Genomic DNA, 17,337 nt, shown 5'->3' with positions numbered 1-17,337 from the left:
AAATTTGAAGCTTTTAAATAGTTAAAAACTTCATCTTCAATAACATGATCTTTAGCATATAACTCTTTATAAAAATTATATACAATGTCTGCCTTACCTTCTGTATCATATTTTATTTTACCGTTTTTGTCTTCTAATTTTTGGATTAATTTTGATTGACTCTGTTTTCTAAGTTTATACGCTAACCATCTGCCGGGTTTATTTGCATGTTCAAAATATTGTTGCTTTGCTCTTTTGATCTTTTCAGTTAATTGGTTTTGTTCTATAACTCTAATTTTATGTTTAATTACATTTATTTCTGTCTTTAAATCTCTGTTCTTAATGTGTTGCTGCGATAAGGATTCTAATTGTTTTAGTTCATTTGTTAATTGTGAATACTCTAATTTCTTTTCCTTATTATGTTTTGCTGTATAAGATATTGTTAAGCCTCTTATATACGCTTTAACTGTATCCCATAAATTCTGTGGAGTAGTGTCTGATGTTTTATTAATTTCAAAAAATATTTTTAATTCCTTCTCAATCCAATCCTTATATTTCTTATCATTTAATATATATCTATTCATCCGCCAGTTGTTCTGTTTATTATTCATCGTCATATAGACCACTATTGGGTTGTGATCAGCCCATGTATTAACATCTATCTCGACCTCTCTTATTTGTTCTGCCACCATTTTTGGCGCCCATATCATGTCAATTCTCGTCCAAATTTTGTGAGGGTTGGAGTAGAAGGTAAATTGTCTTTTGTGGGGGTGTCTTTCCCTCCAAATATCACTTAGTAATAATTCCGCTTTCATTTTTTGGAAAGTACTAGGTAGCAAATTCCTTCTTGTTTTTTTACCTTTTTCCCTTTTTTTGTTGCCTCCCCCTCCTGAATGGTCTAATTGTCTATTCGTGATAGCATTGAAGTCACCTATTATCAATACATTGTCGATGGCTAAGTCTATTATTATTTGATGTAAATTTTTATAAAATGTCATTTGGTCTTCATTAGGAGCATAGATAGAAACAACCACTAGAGGTCTAGGTTCGATATCAACTTGTACAATCAGTATCCTACCCTCTTTATCCTTATATATTTGTTTGGAATTTATAGAATTCTTAACATACATCACTACACCTCTTTTTTTTTTGTCTGCTAATGCAGCATACATCTTTCCAATTTTGGGATTCAAAAGTAATTTTTGGTTATCTTTTTTAATATGAACTTCTTGTAATATTGCAATCTGAACATTTTGATTTCTAATTTTAGAAAAAATTTGCTTCCTTTTTCTTGGTTCGTTAAGTCCATTGACATTTACGGAAAAAATTTTTAAGTCTTTATTTGTTGTCATTTGATGGGTTTTTTGGTTTCTCGCTGAGGTTGAACTCTTCTAGGGCCTTGGTCCTGCTCTATTACTTGAGCGGTGGCTCCCAAATCTTCTTCTTGCTGAGTTGGTAATTTTTCCCCTGGTTGCTGTTGAGCTGGTTGTAGTTGGAGCACTTGTTGCTTACTTGCGTAGTTGGAGTGGCCGATGCCACTCTGTTCAAGAAAGTACATGGCTTGTTCTACGTTTTCCAGTTTGTACCTTGTAGAACGCCATGTCAGAGAAAGTCCTTGTGGAATAAGCCAACGGTAAGTGATGTTTTCTTTGATCAAGATTTTAGTTAAGAAGTGATAATCTCTTCTGTTTTCTCTGACACTTCTTGGAACTTGTTTTAGTATCTTTATGTCTACTCCCTGTCGTTGAGGCTGGGAATTTCTTGAATAGTGAAGTATCTCATCTCGCAACGCTTTTCTTGTGAACTTAATATGTATCTCTCTTGGGAGGTTGTGTCGACGGATATAGCTATTCGAGATTCGGTATACTTCATCGATTTCTCTCAGTAGAGCTGCAGGATCCTCTTGGAGTATACCTCCAATAATCTCCGCCATAGTCATTTTTAAATCTTCATCTTTTTCCTCTTTTATATTCTGAAATCGAAGTCCGTACGAAGCTCGTTGCATCTCCAGCTGGATGATTGATTCATCATATCTTCTGTATCTTTCATCAGCTCTCCCTTCAAGGTAGTCCATTCTTTTCTCATTTTTATCAGATTGCTCTTCAACTTTTTTAACTCGGTCATCACTTTCTTGGAGTGTTTGTTGGATCTGCTTTATCTGGTCTTTCATCTCACCCATGTCAGCTTTCATTTGGGCCATCTCCACTTTGAATTCTGCCAAGTCAGCTTTTATGGCTTCTCTTTGTTGTGTTGCCTCCTCCTTTATAGCTTCTCTTTGTTGTGTTGCCTCCTCCTTTATGGCCTCTCTTTGTTGAGTGGCATCTTCTTGTGATTTAACCATGAAGTCCTTCAAAGTATTTAAAGTCTCATGTATATTTGCAAGGTTGGACTGCATTGTTTTGTCTTTGTCTTTATCTTTGGTGGACATGGTTATCACCTGGTGTGAAGGGGAAGAATGCGGTGACACTTGTGGAGAGAGGGTAGTTGGTGTAGTTTGTTTTTTTGCTGTTTTAACAAGGGTTGAAGTATGGGACATTATCAAATTAGAATCCACTATTTTAAGTTTGAAATTGGTTTCAATTTATATATAGTGAAAAAGAGAAAAATTGCTATAAATTCCAAATCTGTTCAGTGTAATTCCAAATCTGTTCAATGAAGTTCCCTTAAAATATAACTATACCAATTCAATACCAATTCAATTAATAACAGAATTCAAAAGAAAAAAAAATATTATTATTAAAAGCCACAAAAAGAGAGAACAGGTATTAACCTTTGCAAATAAGAGGTAGACAAAGGATAAAAGAAAAAAGGAAATATCAGCTATATATAGAAAAGAAAAGAAAAAACATTGGAGGGGAAGCTTTGGGAGGAGGGAAGAAAGGGGAGAAAGGGAAAAAAAAGTTATTAAAGTTATTAATGAAAAGTGAAGAGAGTTGTTCAAAGGGGAAAAGAAAAAGGGAGGTAATATTTTAATTCAACTATTTAAAATAAAGCAGGAACCCAAGGGTTATTAACAATGCATATAGTTCAAGCTAAACTTCTTCTAATAATAAGAATACACAAGGAATTAAAAAAGAAGTCAAAGGAAAGTCAGGAAAAAAAAATAATTATGCAAAGACACAATAGCAATATTATATGCTTAATATACTTAAGTTCTTCTTATGGAACCTGTAATTTTACTGGAAAGTAAAAATGAAGATCCAAGTCTCAGAAGGTGAAGTTGTATTTGGTTTCAGTTCAAGGTTCAAAGAGTAAGACAAATCAGAAGCTTGCTTATATTCAAAGTGAAGTCAGTTTATTTTCCAAGTTCAAGGCAGGAACAAAGAAACAAATCCCAAGATGGAGTCAAGTTAATTTCTATGCAGCAGGGCAGATGTTGAACAAAAGAGTTCTCAACAGATAATCCAAAAGGAGTCAGCAAATAATCCAGAAAGGCTCAGCAAGTAATCCAAATAGGTTAATCCAATAGTAAGTAATCCAAAAAAGAAGTGATTTCAATCTCTTCTAGATTCCATTTAATTCATAGTTATTAAATTATTTCATGTTGTGAAAAAGAGCAACAAGAAAGAGAAAAAAAGGCAGCAAAGCTGTATTCCTCCGCTTCAAAATTTAAGCCCAGAACATTATGATTTTGACAGTCTATCAAAAACCAATTCTAATCATCACTAGTAATTTCCTTTAGCAGTTAAAATTTTCTAAACAGTCATGTCAAATTTAGGCTATTTTATTAAACCATGAAGTCAAGAAATTATTTTATAGGTTCCAAAATTCACGTTCAAGATGGAAAAGTAAAAGTAAAAAAAAGTTAGATCCGGCTGTTATTTGCGGATGAATTCAAACAGGGAAAAACTTTCACTTTCGCCCTGAAGAAAAAAAGACTTTTACTTAAAACTTTCACGATCTTCTCTTTTGAACACGAAACACAGTGGAGATTTTTTACCTTGGGTCCTTTGTCTGGTATTCTTTTTCAAGCAAGAAATTTTGTACTTTCACTTCTTAGGTTTTTTCTTCTTCCCGCTGGGTGAGGGGAGAAAGCGCTGGCCGGTCCTCTTAAGCAAAGAGGAGCGGTTCTCCCGTCTCCGAAGCTGCGGGGCGAACCGCTGCCTCTGGAGTCCTGGCGAAGGGTCCTCGGGCAGAGGAGAGCCCCCTGTTCATGGATCGGGCCATCCGGGCCCGATCCGATCGCAAATGCGACCTTCGGAGGGGGTAGAAGGGATCGCCTGGCAGAGCCCTGCCAGAAACGTCCCGCCGCGATCTCCTCCAAACCGGAAGTCTCAGAGACTTTCTAAAAGGTGCTTGTAATCTATGACCACAGGTGGTACACAGATTTCCGATATGGGACCTCCCGTTGATTTTAAAGGCGTTGGCACCACCATTTGAACCATTGCGTCACAGATCCTTACGGTTTCTGTCATTTAAGACGGCCTTCCTGGTGGCCATCCCGTCGGCCAGACGGGTGTCAGAGTTGGCTGCCCTATCTGTTAGATCAGACCTATGTATATTCTACCCAAATAGAGTGGTGTTATGACTGGACCCTACCTTTCTTCCAAAGGTTAATACACTTCCATAGAGCAAAGGAACTCATCCTTCCGGATTTTTGTTCTCACGGTTCACACCCTTTGGAACTGAGCTGGCACAAGCTCGACGTGCGTAGGGCCTTAAAAATTTATATACGGTGAACCGCTACACATTGGAAGACGGAGGCACTGTTTGTGTCCTATCTGCCATCCTCTATGGGCACGAAGGTGTCGCCTACAACTATCAGCGGTTGGGTAAGGTCTTGTATTGCGGCTGCTTATGAGTCGCAGTCCTTACCGGTTCCGGGGAATATTACCGCCCACTCTACAAGGAGTGCGGCAACATCAGCGGCATGGACTTCTCAAGCTCCTTTAGAAGACATCTGTCGAGCTGCCACTTGGTCCACTCCAGATACATTTATCAAACATTACAGACTGGACTCCTTTGGGTCCGCTGAAGCGGCATTTGATCGCCGAGTGTTACAGCGGGTGTGTGAAACGCATACGCCCCTGGTCCAGCCTTCGCCCGCCCTATCGTCATAATCTTGGGTATATCCCATGTTGGATTCTCCGTAGCAGTGCATTGGAGAAGGACCGTTGAACTTACCTGAACGGTCTTCTCGATGCACTGCGAGGAGAGTCCAAACCCAACCTGGCCTATTGGCCCAAGGGCTCAGTTGACTTGTTGTTCTTGAATTAATAAAGTTGAGTTGTTTTTTGGCACTACTCCTTTGTTTTTATTGACTGAGCTATTGGGGGTAAGATAGGGTGGAGTTAATTATAATTATTATAATCTAACTCAGTGCCTAGCCAATCAGGTTGAAGTATTACCCATGTTGGACTCTCCTCGCAGTGCATCGAGAAGATCGTTCAGGTAAGTTCAACGGTCCTTCTATCATATCTCAAGACCTAAAATCAAAATCTAACATCAAAAATGTAATCAAAAAAGCACAACAAAGAATGTTTTTTCTGCGCCAACTCAGGAAACTCAAACTGCCCAAGGAGTTGCTGATACAATTTTAAAGAGGAATCATTGAGTCTGTCATCTGCACCTCTATAACTATCTGGTATGGTTCTGCAATCCAACAAAACCGACACAGACTTTCGAGGATAATCAGAACTGCAGAAAAAACAATTGCTGCCAATCTGCCTTCCATTGAGGACCTGTATATTGCACGAGTCAAAAAGAGGGCGGAGAAAATATTTACTGACTCCTTGCATCCTGGACATAAACTGTTTCAACTCCTGCCCTCAAAACGTCGCACACCAAGACAACTAGACACAAGAACAGTTTTTTCCCAAACCCCATCATTCTGCTAAACAAATAATTCCCTCAACACTATCAAACTAATTACTAAGTCTGCACTACTATTACTATTAGTTTTTCTCATCATTCCTATCACCCAACTTCTCCCACTTATGACTGAATGACTGTAACTTGTTGCTTATATCCTTAAGTTTTTTTTAATTAATATTGATTGTTTCCTGATTGCTTATTTGACCCTTATGACAATCATTAAGTGTTGTACCTCATGATTCTTGACAAATGTGTATTTTATTTTATGTACATTGAAAACATATGCACCAAAGACAAATTCCTTGTGTGTCCAATCACACTTGGCCAATAAATAATTCAATTCAATTCAATCCTATCCTGTCCCCACCCAAACCTATTGTAGCTTTTCCATTAGTAGCTGTGCTAAATTGTTCTGATTAATGTGAATTGTTTCTATTGTTTTTATCATCTTAGGAGTGGTATATCTCTTTGGGAAAGTATGGATTGAATCAGCGCAGACCTATGTGAGCTGTTGTGTAACAGTAAAAAATATAGAAAGAATTATTTATCTACTGCCACGTGAATCGGTATGTTTTCTTATGTTACAGTATTCTCATTTGATAAGGTTTCTCATGTTTTATAGATGGCACAAGGCATTAAGGGAAACATAACTGACATTGTTTGCGTCTGTTAATAGGGCGTGTCATTTAATGGGGTGAAAATTATTTTTTTGCAATTTTTTTTTCACTGAGGGTTTCTAAAAAAGGTATTTTTTCACACCAAGAATTCAAATTGTACAATGTTTAGCTTGCTATGGTAAATGCACACATGATCATATATCCTGCAAAAGTCTAATATAATATAACCCTCATGTTTTTCATGTGTGTATACACTCTGCTTGCTGCGTCTGTGACCTGTTTCACATATCTCTCTTTTGATTGGGCATGATAGGACCACTATGATATTTGCTTTGGTTCATCAATGAACTTTTTTTGTAGTCAATTTGCATGTCAAAGGTGGCTCATATACACCTTCAGACCAGTCAATCAGCTCTAGCTGAGTGGATGCTCTCACGTTGATTAAGAGCATTTTTCTTGCACATAAAAATTTCCAGTGCTTCATTGTCTCAAGTCAATGATCTTTTGCACACTAGCTCTCCTCTCTTGAATGTCATCTGAACACAAGAGTGTGTGGATTATCATTTCACTGAAAACAGACCTTACTGAGTGCTGAATAGTTGCCCAAACAGTATCTACTACAGCCTTCTTTTGTAGCTGGAATAACATATGATGTGGGCCTTCAATCTAGGAATGTTTTACCTTGATTTTGAACCAGCAAGGGTAGTACATATCAAAATGTATACCACTATCATTCTTAAATTTTGAAGAGTTTTGCCTTTAAAGCCATGTTTTAAAACCCATGTTTGACAAAGCCTACTTGCAGTTGTCAACCAGCATGAATGGCTTATGGAGCCAATTCCATAAGACCCAGATCTTTGGGAAGTTCGCTTGTCTTTATTTCCTGTGTGATCCTGTATCTACATGTTTGCTCAATAGAGAGATCCTTTATAATACTGATACTCAGTGAAATGAGAGGCTCGTCAATTTAAACTCTGGTGAATGAAAGATCAGTGTCAAGTTCCGTTGTAGAGACTAGCACGTTGCCAATTTTACCTGTCCGTTTGTTGTTAGACAAAGTCTTCCCATCCAATTTTGTGATTAAATGTCATAGGGATAACTCATTCATGTGAGTTATCACACTAACCAGGTCAACCTCCAGTCAAACCTGACCTCTACCCAGTGCATAGCATCGCCTTCACAGCCAGGATTAACATTTGTAGAATCTCCCCCATAGCTTTCTAGCTTTTGTTCTTCATGAAATATACCAGATTATCTGCAATCACTTGAGCAGGTTTTCCTGTTTTTGAGCCTTTCTCTGAAGTGAAATGATAAAGATATATTCCACCCAACTCACTGCACACAGAATAATGTTCATCTTTGATGGTACGTGGGAATTGATGGTCTGAGTTGCTGGCTTTCAGCATAATTTTAATTGCATCTATATGGCCATTGAAGATGATGCATTCTATTAAGTCCTTCTTACAGAGCTCATCAAATTCTTGATGTAGGGATTTCATTTTTTTTCCTTGGGCTCTCTTGACTTTATTGTGGTCAACTAGTTTATTGTCTTCTTCGGTGATCATCTATTAAGGCGGCTGTGGTAATGACAGCAGTGGCACTTAGACCATTACTGTATTCTCCACTGCATCTGGAAGGAGAGTCCAACATGGGATATACCAACATGGGTATTTAACCAATCCGATTGGTAGAGACTGAGTAAAAATTTACATAATAAAAGTTACCGCCCCCTTGCAGTCCCCCCATGAGCTCAGTTTTAAAAACTCAGTCCCAGAGTAGAGACATACTGAGTTTTGCTGAATAAATTTTAAGGTGTTATTACCAGTTTAATCTTTTTTCTTTTGTCTCCTTACAGATCTGATCAACGTTGGAGGCAGGGGTCTCTGTCCTCCGCGGACAACACCCCCAACGATCTCCTTAGGGGCTGCTTCCCCCCGAGGGAACTGCCCCCAAGAGGAGCACCTCAGCCCGGAGTCTCTGGCCTCAGCGGTCAAACAAGGGCTGCGAGCCGAAGGTGGGGGTGTCCGCCCCCCCCCACTGGGAGGCTCGAGGAGAACGGCGACCCCCGGAGGGGCTCGCAGGCAGCGCCGGAGCCCGAATCAGCTGTAAAGCGGCGAGGAATGCCGCAGAGACTTCCGCCGCCGCCGCCGCCGCCGCAGCCGCCAGCGCTGGGATCGCCGCGGCTGGACTGGGCGAGCCCTGGAGGGCCGAGAACGGGCTGGAAAAGCCCGAAGAAGCGGCGAAAGGGGGGGTGAGCGCAAAAGACCCGCGAAAACGCTGGGCAGCGCCATTTTGACTACACCCCCCCACGGAGCGCAAGAGCGCCATCCGGAAGGGCTTCCGGCAGCTGAGAGGCGCGAATTGGGCTACGGCTCTAATGCACAGCCGCAAGGGCGAGGTCAGCATCAGCAGCCATTTTTTCTTTCGTGACGAAGCTGTTGAGAGGCAATTTTCTCGTGATACTCCTATTACAACACCGGAGCTGTGAGTACAATGGAAGATAAGCCCAATACCGAGAAAGCCAGCTCCCCAGTGGTGAGCAAGGAGAAGGCTAAGGGGAAGGATAAGGAGAGGTCAAAGCCCTCCCAGTCCCCTGCTTCGGTGGCCTCATTAAAAGAGGCAGAAAAGCGCATAAAGGCGCTAGAGAAGAAATTGGAGGCAGCCTTGCACCCCTCCCCTTCTCCAGTACCTCTGACTCAGAGGCAGCCAACGCCTGAACCTGGGACCCCTCAGTCAGCCTTTGGACACCTGGGACCCCTACAGGAGGGTGACTGGTCCCCAGAGGGACAGTTCATGTCATTGCCACAGGCCCTGTCTCCAGCCTTGTCCTGGACTAGACCTGAACCTTCCGGGCTCCCAAGAAGGGGCACCCAGGCACCTTCTGCCACATTTACACCCACAGCGGCGGGGCTGCGCCCCCAGACTGGTTCATGGCAGCACATGGCTCCAGAATTACAGGAGATGTTTGCAAATGTCTATGCTCAAGGAGTGAATGCCGGGACAGGCCAGCAAGTGAACCGACCTCAGACTCAAGCAAGAAGCCTTTGGCCAATACCGCCCCCCTCGGGTTTGGGGTCTCTTTCAGAGGATCCGGACTTTGGCGAGGATAGTGATAAAGAATATGAGTTCTCAGAGGATGAGAACACCCCAGAACAGCAGCCAGTGGCCGGACTGTTTAAGCCCACGCTGTTTCGGACTCTGCTTTTTAAGGCAAAGCAGGTAATGGACCTGCAGGGAGCGGCTAAGACACCAGAAGCAGAGACCGGTAAGACATCTGCTTCCCTTTTAAGAGAACCCCAACCCGAGTCGGACCACATCCCGGCATCGCATATCTTCGTTGAGGGAGTCAAAAAACCCTGGCAACACCCCGCAGCGGCTCAGGGCCCTTCGAATTTGGAGCGCAAGTTCTACACATTCGACGATGAGGTGGAAAAACTTTTGGAGTTTCCCCCCATTGACCAGCCAGTAGTCACGCTGGTTTCCAGTGCCCTTGTACCGTCAGAGACGGGGGAGAGCTTGAAACCAGAGGACAGAAAGGCGGAAACCCTATTACGCAAGACCCACCAAATGGCGGGCTGGGGTTTCAGAGCGGCTGCTGCGGCCTCCTTCTTCAACAGGGCCTCCATCATGTGGCTCCAGGAGCTGCAGTCGCGCCTTGGCCCGGAGGAAGCCAGACTTCGCCAGGATATCAGCAAACTACAGGCCGCAGCTGAGTTTTCCGCCGACGCCACCCTACACGCAGCTAAGTTTGCCAGTAGGGGCATGGCCACTACGTTGTCGTCACGCCGACTTTTGTGGCTGAGAAATTGGCCAGCGGACTTTAAATCAAAATGGCGCCTGGCCTCAGCTCCACTGCAGGGATCGATGCTCTTCGGTGACATTTTGGATAAAGTCCTCATAGAGGACAAGGACAAGAGGAAGGTCCTCCTTAAGTCCAATAGACGCCAGGACCGTCGTTTTACTCCCTACACCAGACGACAGAACCCACGTTGGGATGCTTCTGCCGGACAAGGACAGGCGCAGAGAGGTTTTCACCAGAATCAGTACTCCCAGCAATCATTCAGGAATGATCGCGGATCTTATCAGGATCGTCCCAGAGGCTTCCAGCAGTCCAGGCGGCCCTTTCGTGGAGGCAACCAGAGGGGATATCGTCGTTCCAAATGACTCCTCCGGGCCCCTACCTCTAGGAGGGAAGCTGCAGCACTTCAGCCCCTCCTGGCTGCTCACTTCCTCGGACAAGTGGGTTTTAGCCACCGTATCGGAAGGACTTCGTCTGGAATTCATGGGGCCCCCTCCTCATCGCTTTGTAAGTTGCCCGAGGCTTCGGGACCTACACAAGAGGCAGCAGATCCACAAGGAGATTGCCCATTTACTGGAAATACAAGCCATCGAACAGGTACCTCAGCAGGAAGTTGGCAGGGGATTTTACTCCAGGATCTTCCTGGTACCCAAGACTTCAGGAGGATACCGAATGATACTGAATTTGAAACAACTCAACATCTACATCAAGTACAGGAGGTTCCATATGCACTCCTTACAGACTATTCTTCCCTCGGTACGTTCCAGGGACCTGTTGACTTCAATAGATTTAAAGGAGGCCTACCTCCACGTACCTGTACACCCGGCACACCGGGAATTCCTCAGGTTCTGCTCAGAAGGCGTACATTACCAGTACAGGGCGATGCCCTTCGGCCTCTCCTCGGCCCCACGGACTTTTACCAAGTTGCTGGACGCCCTGACGGCCAGTCTTCGGTCTCATTCTATCAGACTGATGGCCTACCTGGACGACATAATCATTTTGTCCAGGTCTCCCAGGCAGGCCAGAGAGGACTTAGCCAGAACAATACGGACCCTAGAAGCGCATGGCTTCACTATAAACGTGGAGAAAAGTCAGCTGTCTCCAACAACCAGACTACAACATCTGGGATCCATCATCGATACCATATCCGGCAAGGTAACCCTTTCTCCCGAGAGGCAGGAGAACATTCATCGTCTGGTTGCCGGCTTGATCCGCCTCAGACGGGCCCCGATGGCGCTATTGTCAAAGGTGCTAGGTACGTTGGTGTCAGCCATAGGTATAGTTCCCTGGGCCAGACACCATATAAGAGGCCTTCAGTGGTTTCTTTTGCCAGCCCAGAGGGCCAGGGTCAGCCACTCACAAAGGATTATCTTCCTACCAAGGAGAGTCAAAGAGTCGTTGAAGTGGTGGCTCACCGCAGCAATTCAGGAGGGTTCCCCCTTTCGTACTCAGGACCGTCTCATTCTAACCACAGACGCCAGTCTATACGGGTGGGGTGCCCACCTGGGACGTCATATGGCCCAAGGACAATGGACAGTAGAGGAATTGGCTTCGGTCAATATCAACTTCTTAGAACTAAGAGCAGTGTTTCTAGCCCTGTTGGCCTTTGCCCCCCTAGTAGAGGGCAAACACATACTTATCTTAACAGACAATGTAGCAACCAGGGCCCACCTGAATCATCAGGGGGGCACGAGGTCTCAACGTCTCATGGAGGAAACTATGCGGCTCTTCACCTGGGCCGAGACCCATTTAGCGTCACTAACCGCGGAACATATCGCAGGGATCAGCAACTCCACAGCGGATTGGCTCAGCAGGGCTACCCTGGATCCGTCAGAGTGGCGACTCGATCCAGACCTGTTCTACCAGTTGACCCAGAGGTTTGGGGTCCCCCTAGTGGACCTATTTGCCAGCGGCCAGAACACTCAGCTTCCGAGGTTTTTCACACGGTTTCCGGATCCAGGAGCAGAGGGGACCAACGCCCTACTGTCACCTTGGCCTCCAGGTCTCCTGTACGCCTTTCCCCCCGTGAATCTCATCCCGAGGGTGGTGGAGAAGATTCTTCACGAGGAGGCGGAAGTGATCTTACTAGCACCATATTGGCCACGTCGCCCGTGGTTCGCGGACTTGGTGGAACTTTCAGTGTCACCCCCGTGGAGGATTCCAGATCGGATCATCTCGTTGAGCCAGGGAAATCTGAAACACCCAGATCCTCAATGGCTACACTTGACAGGTTGGCACTTGAAAGGCATAAATTGAAGCAGTTGGACTTACCAGAGAAGGTTATAGATACCATGCAGGCTGCCAGGCGCCCATCGACTTCACGAATTTATCAGGCGACCTGGGCTGCGTTTTGTAAATTTTGCGACAAGGATTTACAGGATCCTAGGGAAGCTTCTGTAATTACTGTTTTAGAGTTTCTGCAAGCAGGGGTGGAACGTGGCTTAGCTCCTAATACTTTGAGGCGACAGGTGGCAGCCCTAGCCACCATGATTCAAACTCCAGAGTCTCGTCCCTTGGCTCAGCATCCTTGGATCAGAGATTTTATTAAAGGAGCCACGAATAAACATTCTCCACCTGTCAGGAGATTTCCATCCTGGGACCTCACGTGGGTACTTAAGGCCTTAACTAAACCTCCCTTTGAACCATTGAGGTCTATACCAATTAGGCTACTTTCCATCAAGACAGCCTTTCTTGTAGCTGTTACATCTGCACGCAGGGTGTCGGAGTTATCGGCGTTATCCGTGAGACCTGACCTCTGTGTCTTTTATCCGGATAGGGTGGTTCTTCGTTTGGACCCCACCTTTGTACCAAAGGTAAATACAGTGTTCCATAGGAAACAGGAACTTATTCTTCCAGATTTCTGCTCTCACGGGAGTCATCCATCAGAACTACTGTGGCATAAGGTGGATGTCCGGAGAGCTCTAAAGATTTACATTAGAAGGACAGAGGAGTTTCGTAAGTCTGAGAATCTTTTTATTTCATTTTCTGAATATAGGAAGGGACTTGGATTATCGGCCAAATCCATTAGTCGGTGGATTAAGGACTGTATCTCGGAGGCCTACAAGGCTGGAGGACACACAGTTCCAGAAGGATTGACAGCTCACTCAACCAGGAGTGCGGCGACTTCGGCGGCTTGGTCTACTCAAGCATCGATAGAGGACATTTGTCGAGCTGCAACCTGGGCAGCCCCTACAACATTTATTAGACATTATAAGTTGGACTCCTTTGCTTCAGCGGAAGCGGCCTTTGGCAGGAGGGTTCTTCAAAGAGTTTGTGTTTCTCCTAAGTCCCTAGTTAGACCTTCTCCCTCCCATGGGCTTTAAAGATCTTTGGTATATCCCATGTTGGACTCTCCTTCCAGATGCAGTGGAGAAGACCCGTTGTACCTACCTGAACGGTCTTCTCGATGCACTGGAAGGAGAGTCCAAACCCACCCGGTAGTTGCAGTTCAGGGACACCGGAGGTTGGGTTGATCCATGAGTTCTTGCATTGGTCAATAAAAGTTGGTTATCCTCTTAAGTGCCTTTCGTTTTTAAAACTGAGCTCATGGGGGGACTGCAAGGGGGCGGTAACTTTTATTATGTAAATTTTTACTCAGTCTCTACCAATCGGATTGGTTAAATACCCATGTTGGTATATCCCATGTTGGACTCTCCTTCCAGTGCATCGAGAAGACCGTTCAGGTAGGTACAACGGGTCTTTTATGCTCTGACATTTGTTATTTCTAATCTATTGTAGTCTGTCTTTTCTTTTGAAGTAGAAGGCATGTATGTTTGGTCTAAGGCTTCTTCATAACTTTCATACATTCCTCTTCACCTTCATCATCAGTTGTCTGTCCTTCATTTTCCTTATAAGATATCATTACTTCATTTGTCAGTATCAAATGTCTGGAATATTTTGCTTCTCTGCTTATATTTAGCGAGCCTTTTGCTTAATCATTTCAACTAGGGCACTTTTGACAAATAAATCTGGTGTGATCCAAAAGAACCAATCTTGTCTCTCTGACTTAACAAAAGCAAGTTCCTTCAGGGGCGTCTTCATCTCCTTAGGACAAATACAGTTAATGTGAGCTTCTTTTTTGCAGCCAGCAGGACAGCCACATTTGGCACACAGAACTATTTGACACTTGCAGTTGAGGAGGTCAAACAATTTGTCAAGTTTCATAGTAAAAGTTTCTTTGACATCTAACTTTCCACTACCAAGGGATGTTTTTGGCTTGATCCTAGCTCTCTTGGATCTTATTCAAGATTGTCACATGAATTTAAAATGGGTCAAAAGAACTGTTTGCTTGTTCCCACTTTTCAAGCACTTTTGGATAAATATTTCTTGCAAGTCTGGTTGCTGAGTAGTTTCTAGCATCATCGCTACTTTGCCCTCTTAACTGTTGGCCATATCTGAGAATGTCTCACAGTGCTGGGTGTTCAGATGGCAACAAGTCTCTGCCAGTCCCAATTAGGTAGCTCATATTCGTTCGTTCGTTCATTCATTCAATCATTCACATTTATAAGCCACCCTTCTCCAGCAGACTCAGTACAAGATAAAAGGATTACAAAATCTTAACAAAAACCCTAAACATTAAAAACCATTCATCCATAAAGCATTCAACACCACTAACATACAATCAGCTGGAACAGAATGTAACGCTCAATGGCCCCAGGCCTGCTGGCAAAGATGTGTTTTTAAAGCCTTTCGAAATGCCAGGAAGGAGAAAATCTTTGGGAAGAGTTTGTTCCAGAGGATTGGAGCCGCCACAGAGAAGGCTCTTCAAGGCCTTGCTTGGCTGACGGGACCTGGAGAAGGCCAATTCTGTGGGATCTGAGCCTCCCTGTGTCTATAGAGAAGGGCGGCATAGAAATCCAACGAAATAAATAAAATAAAATAAAATCTGACCGGCCACTGGGATATATGAGACAAGAGATGACCCTGTAAGTAATCTGGTCCTATGTTCTTTAGGGCTTTATAAGTAATCACCAACACTTTAAATTGTGTCTGGAGACCAATTGGTAGCCAATGCACCTCACAGATGGTGATATATGGATATATCTTGGTGAGCCCATAACGGCTCACATGGCTGCATTTTGGACTAGTTGTAGTCTCTGAATGTTCTTTAAAGGTAGCCTATGTAGAGCGCATTGCAGTAATTGAGCGCATGCATCAAAGGTTTTTCTAGACGCCCTACCTCGAGCTCCGATGTGATTTACTATGTAAAGGGAAATTTCTCTCTCAAAATACTATAAATCCTTCTTGAAGAAAAACAGAGGGGTAGAGTATTCACAGACGTTCAAAGAGAATCTAAAGATTTATGGTTTTAAGCAAAGACGGAGATTCTTTCGCTATAACGATGTGAGTACAATAAATTTTAAAATGGCGGAAGGTGGTGAGTCGAGCCTCGGGAAAATCGAATCAAAGTTAGATAAATTGTTAGAAATGGTTTCAGGATTTGAGCAGAGATTTATTACAGTGGAGTCAGTACTGGGAAATCTTGCTTCAGATGTAAAATTAGTTAAGAAAGAGGCTGATGTAGCTACTCAAAGAATTCAGAAGGTTGAAAAACAAGCTAAGGATCAGGAAGAGATTATTAAACAAATGAATTACAGAATGAAAATAATGTTCTTCGGGTAATGTGCACGAATGCTCGAAGCTTGAGCAACAAGCTCTGTGAGTTAATGGCCATGATATCTAGAGATAATTTGGATCTGGTTGCCATTACTGACACATGGTTTAAGGATTCTAATGAATGGGAAATATCCATACCAGGATATACACTGTATAGGAAGGATAGAATAGAGAGAAGGGGAGGTGGAGTAGCCATTTATGTTAAGGAAAGTCTAAAAACAACACTAATTCAAAATACTATACATGTAAACATCTGGAGACTCTCTAGGTTTGCATGCAAAATAAAGAAGGTTCTGTCATTAGAATTGGGGTGATCTATAGGCCTCCAGGGCAATTGGAGGAATATGACAACAAGATGGTGGATGAAATTACCCAAATGGCAGGAAAGGGAGATATTGTGGTTATGGGTGATGCCTGATGTTGACTGGAATATCCCCAGTGCCCTTACATGCAAAAGTAAGAATATAGTAGAGGCCTGAACAGGAGCAGCTCTGGCACAGCTGGTTAAGACACCGACTAGAGGGGAGAATATTCTAGATTTAGTCTTTACGAATGGGAATTGGGTTTCAGAGGTTAAGGTGGGAGAAAATTTAGGTTGCAGTGACCATCTATGTTTGTGGTTTGATGTAAAAACTGATCGTGAGCAATCCTATACTGCAACCAAAGTATTGGATTTCAGAAAAACAAATTTTAATGCAATGGGGGAATATTTAAATAATGGATTAATCTCATTGATTTCTTTGACTATGTCACAAAGGTGTTGGATGAAGGTGGTGCCGTGGATATTGCCTACCTGGACTTCAGCAAAGCCTTTGATACGGTTCCACATAAGGAGCTGATAGATAAATTAGTGAAGATTGGACTTAATCCCTGGATAGTTCAATGGATTTGCAGCTGGCTGAAGCGTAGACATCAGAGAGTTATTATTAATGGCGAGTATTCTGAGCAGAGTCAGGTTACAAGCGGTGTGCCACAAGGATCTGTTCTGGGTCCTATTCTTTTTAATATATTTGTGAGTGACATAGGGGAAGGTTTGGTAGGGAAGGTTTGCCTATTTGCCGATGACTCTAAAGTGTGCAATAGGGTTGATATTCCTGGAGGCGTCTGTAATATGGTAAATGATTTAGCTTTACTAGATAAATGGTCTAAGCAATGGAAACTGCAGTTTAATGTTTCCAAATGTAAAATAATGCACTTGGGGAAAAGGAATCCTCAATCCGAGTATTGTATTGGCAGTTCAGTGTTGGCAAATACTTCAAAAGAAAAGGATTTAGGGGTAGTGATTTCTGACAGTCTCAAAATGGGTGAACAGTGCAGTCAGGCGGTAGGGAAAGCAAGTAGGATGCTTGGCTGCATAGCTAGAGGTATAACAAGCAGGAAGAGGGAGATTATGATCCCACTATATAGAATGCTGGTGAGACCACATTTGGAATATAGTGGTACCTCAAGATACGAACCCCTCGTCTTACGAACAACCCGAGATACGAACCCCTCGTCTTACGAACAACCCGA

General features: G+C 43.4%; 1 protein-coding gene across 3 annotated transcripts in view; it reads left to right on the top strand.

The window, feature by feature from the left end:
- POLA1 (DNA polymerase alpha 1, catalytic subunit) overlaps window positions 1-17,337 on the top strand; it is an 801,468-nt gene that overhangs the window by 91,021 nt on the left and 693,110 nt on the right. For all 3 annotated transcript variants that reach the window (XM_070750673.1, XM_070750672.1, XM_070750674.1), the window contains exon 11: window positions 6,247-6,359. In XM_070750673.1, coding sequence (XP_070606774.1) covers window positions 6,247-6,359 — 113 coding nt within the window. The remainder of the gene's footprint in view (window positions 1-6,246; window positions 6,360-17,337) is intronic.

Source organism: Erythrolamprus reginae, chromosome 4, assembly GCF_031021105.1.
Source record: "Erythrolamprus reginae isolate rEryReg1 chromosome 4, rEryReg1.hap1, whole genome shotgun sequence".
Classification (NCBI taxonomy): domain Eukaryota; kingdom Metazoa; phylum Chordata; class Lepidosauria; order Squamata; family Dipsadidae; genus Erythrolamprus; species Erythrolamprus reginae.
Note: the sequence above shows the minus strand (reverse complement) of the source record. Positions and strands in the feature narration are given on the sequence as shown.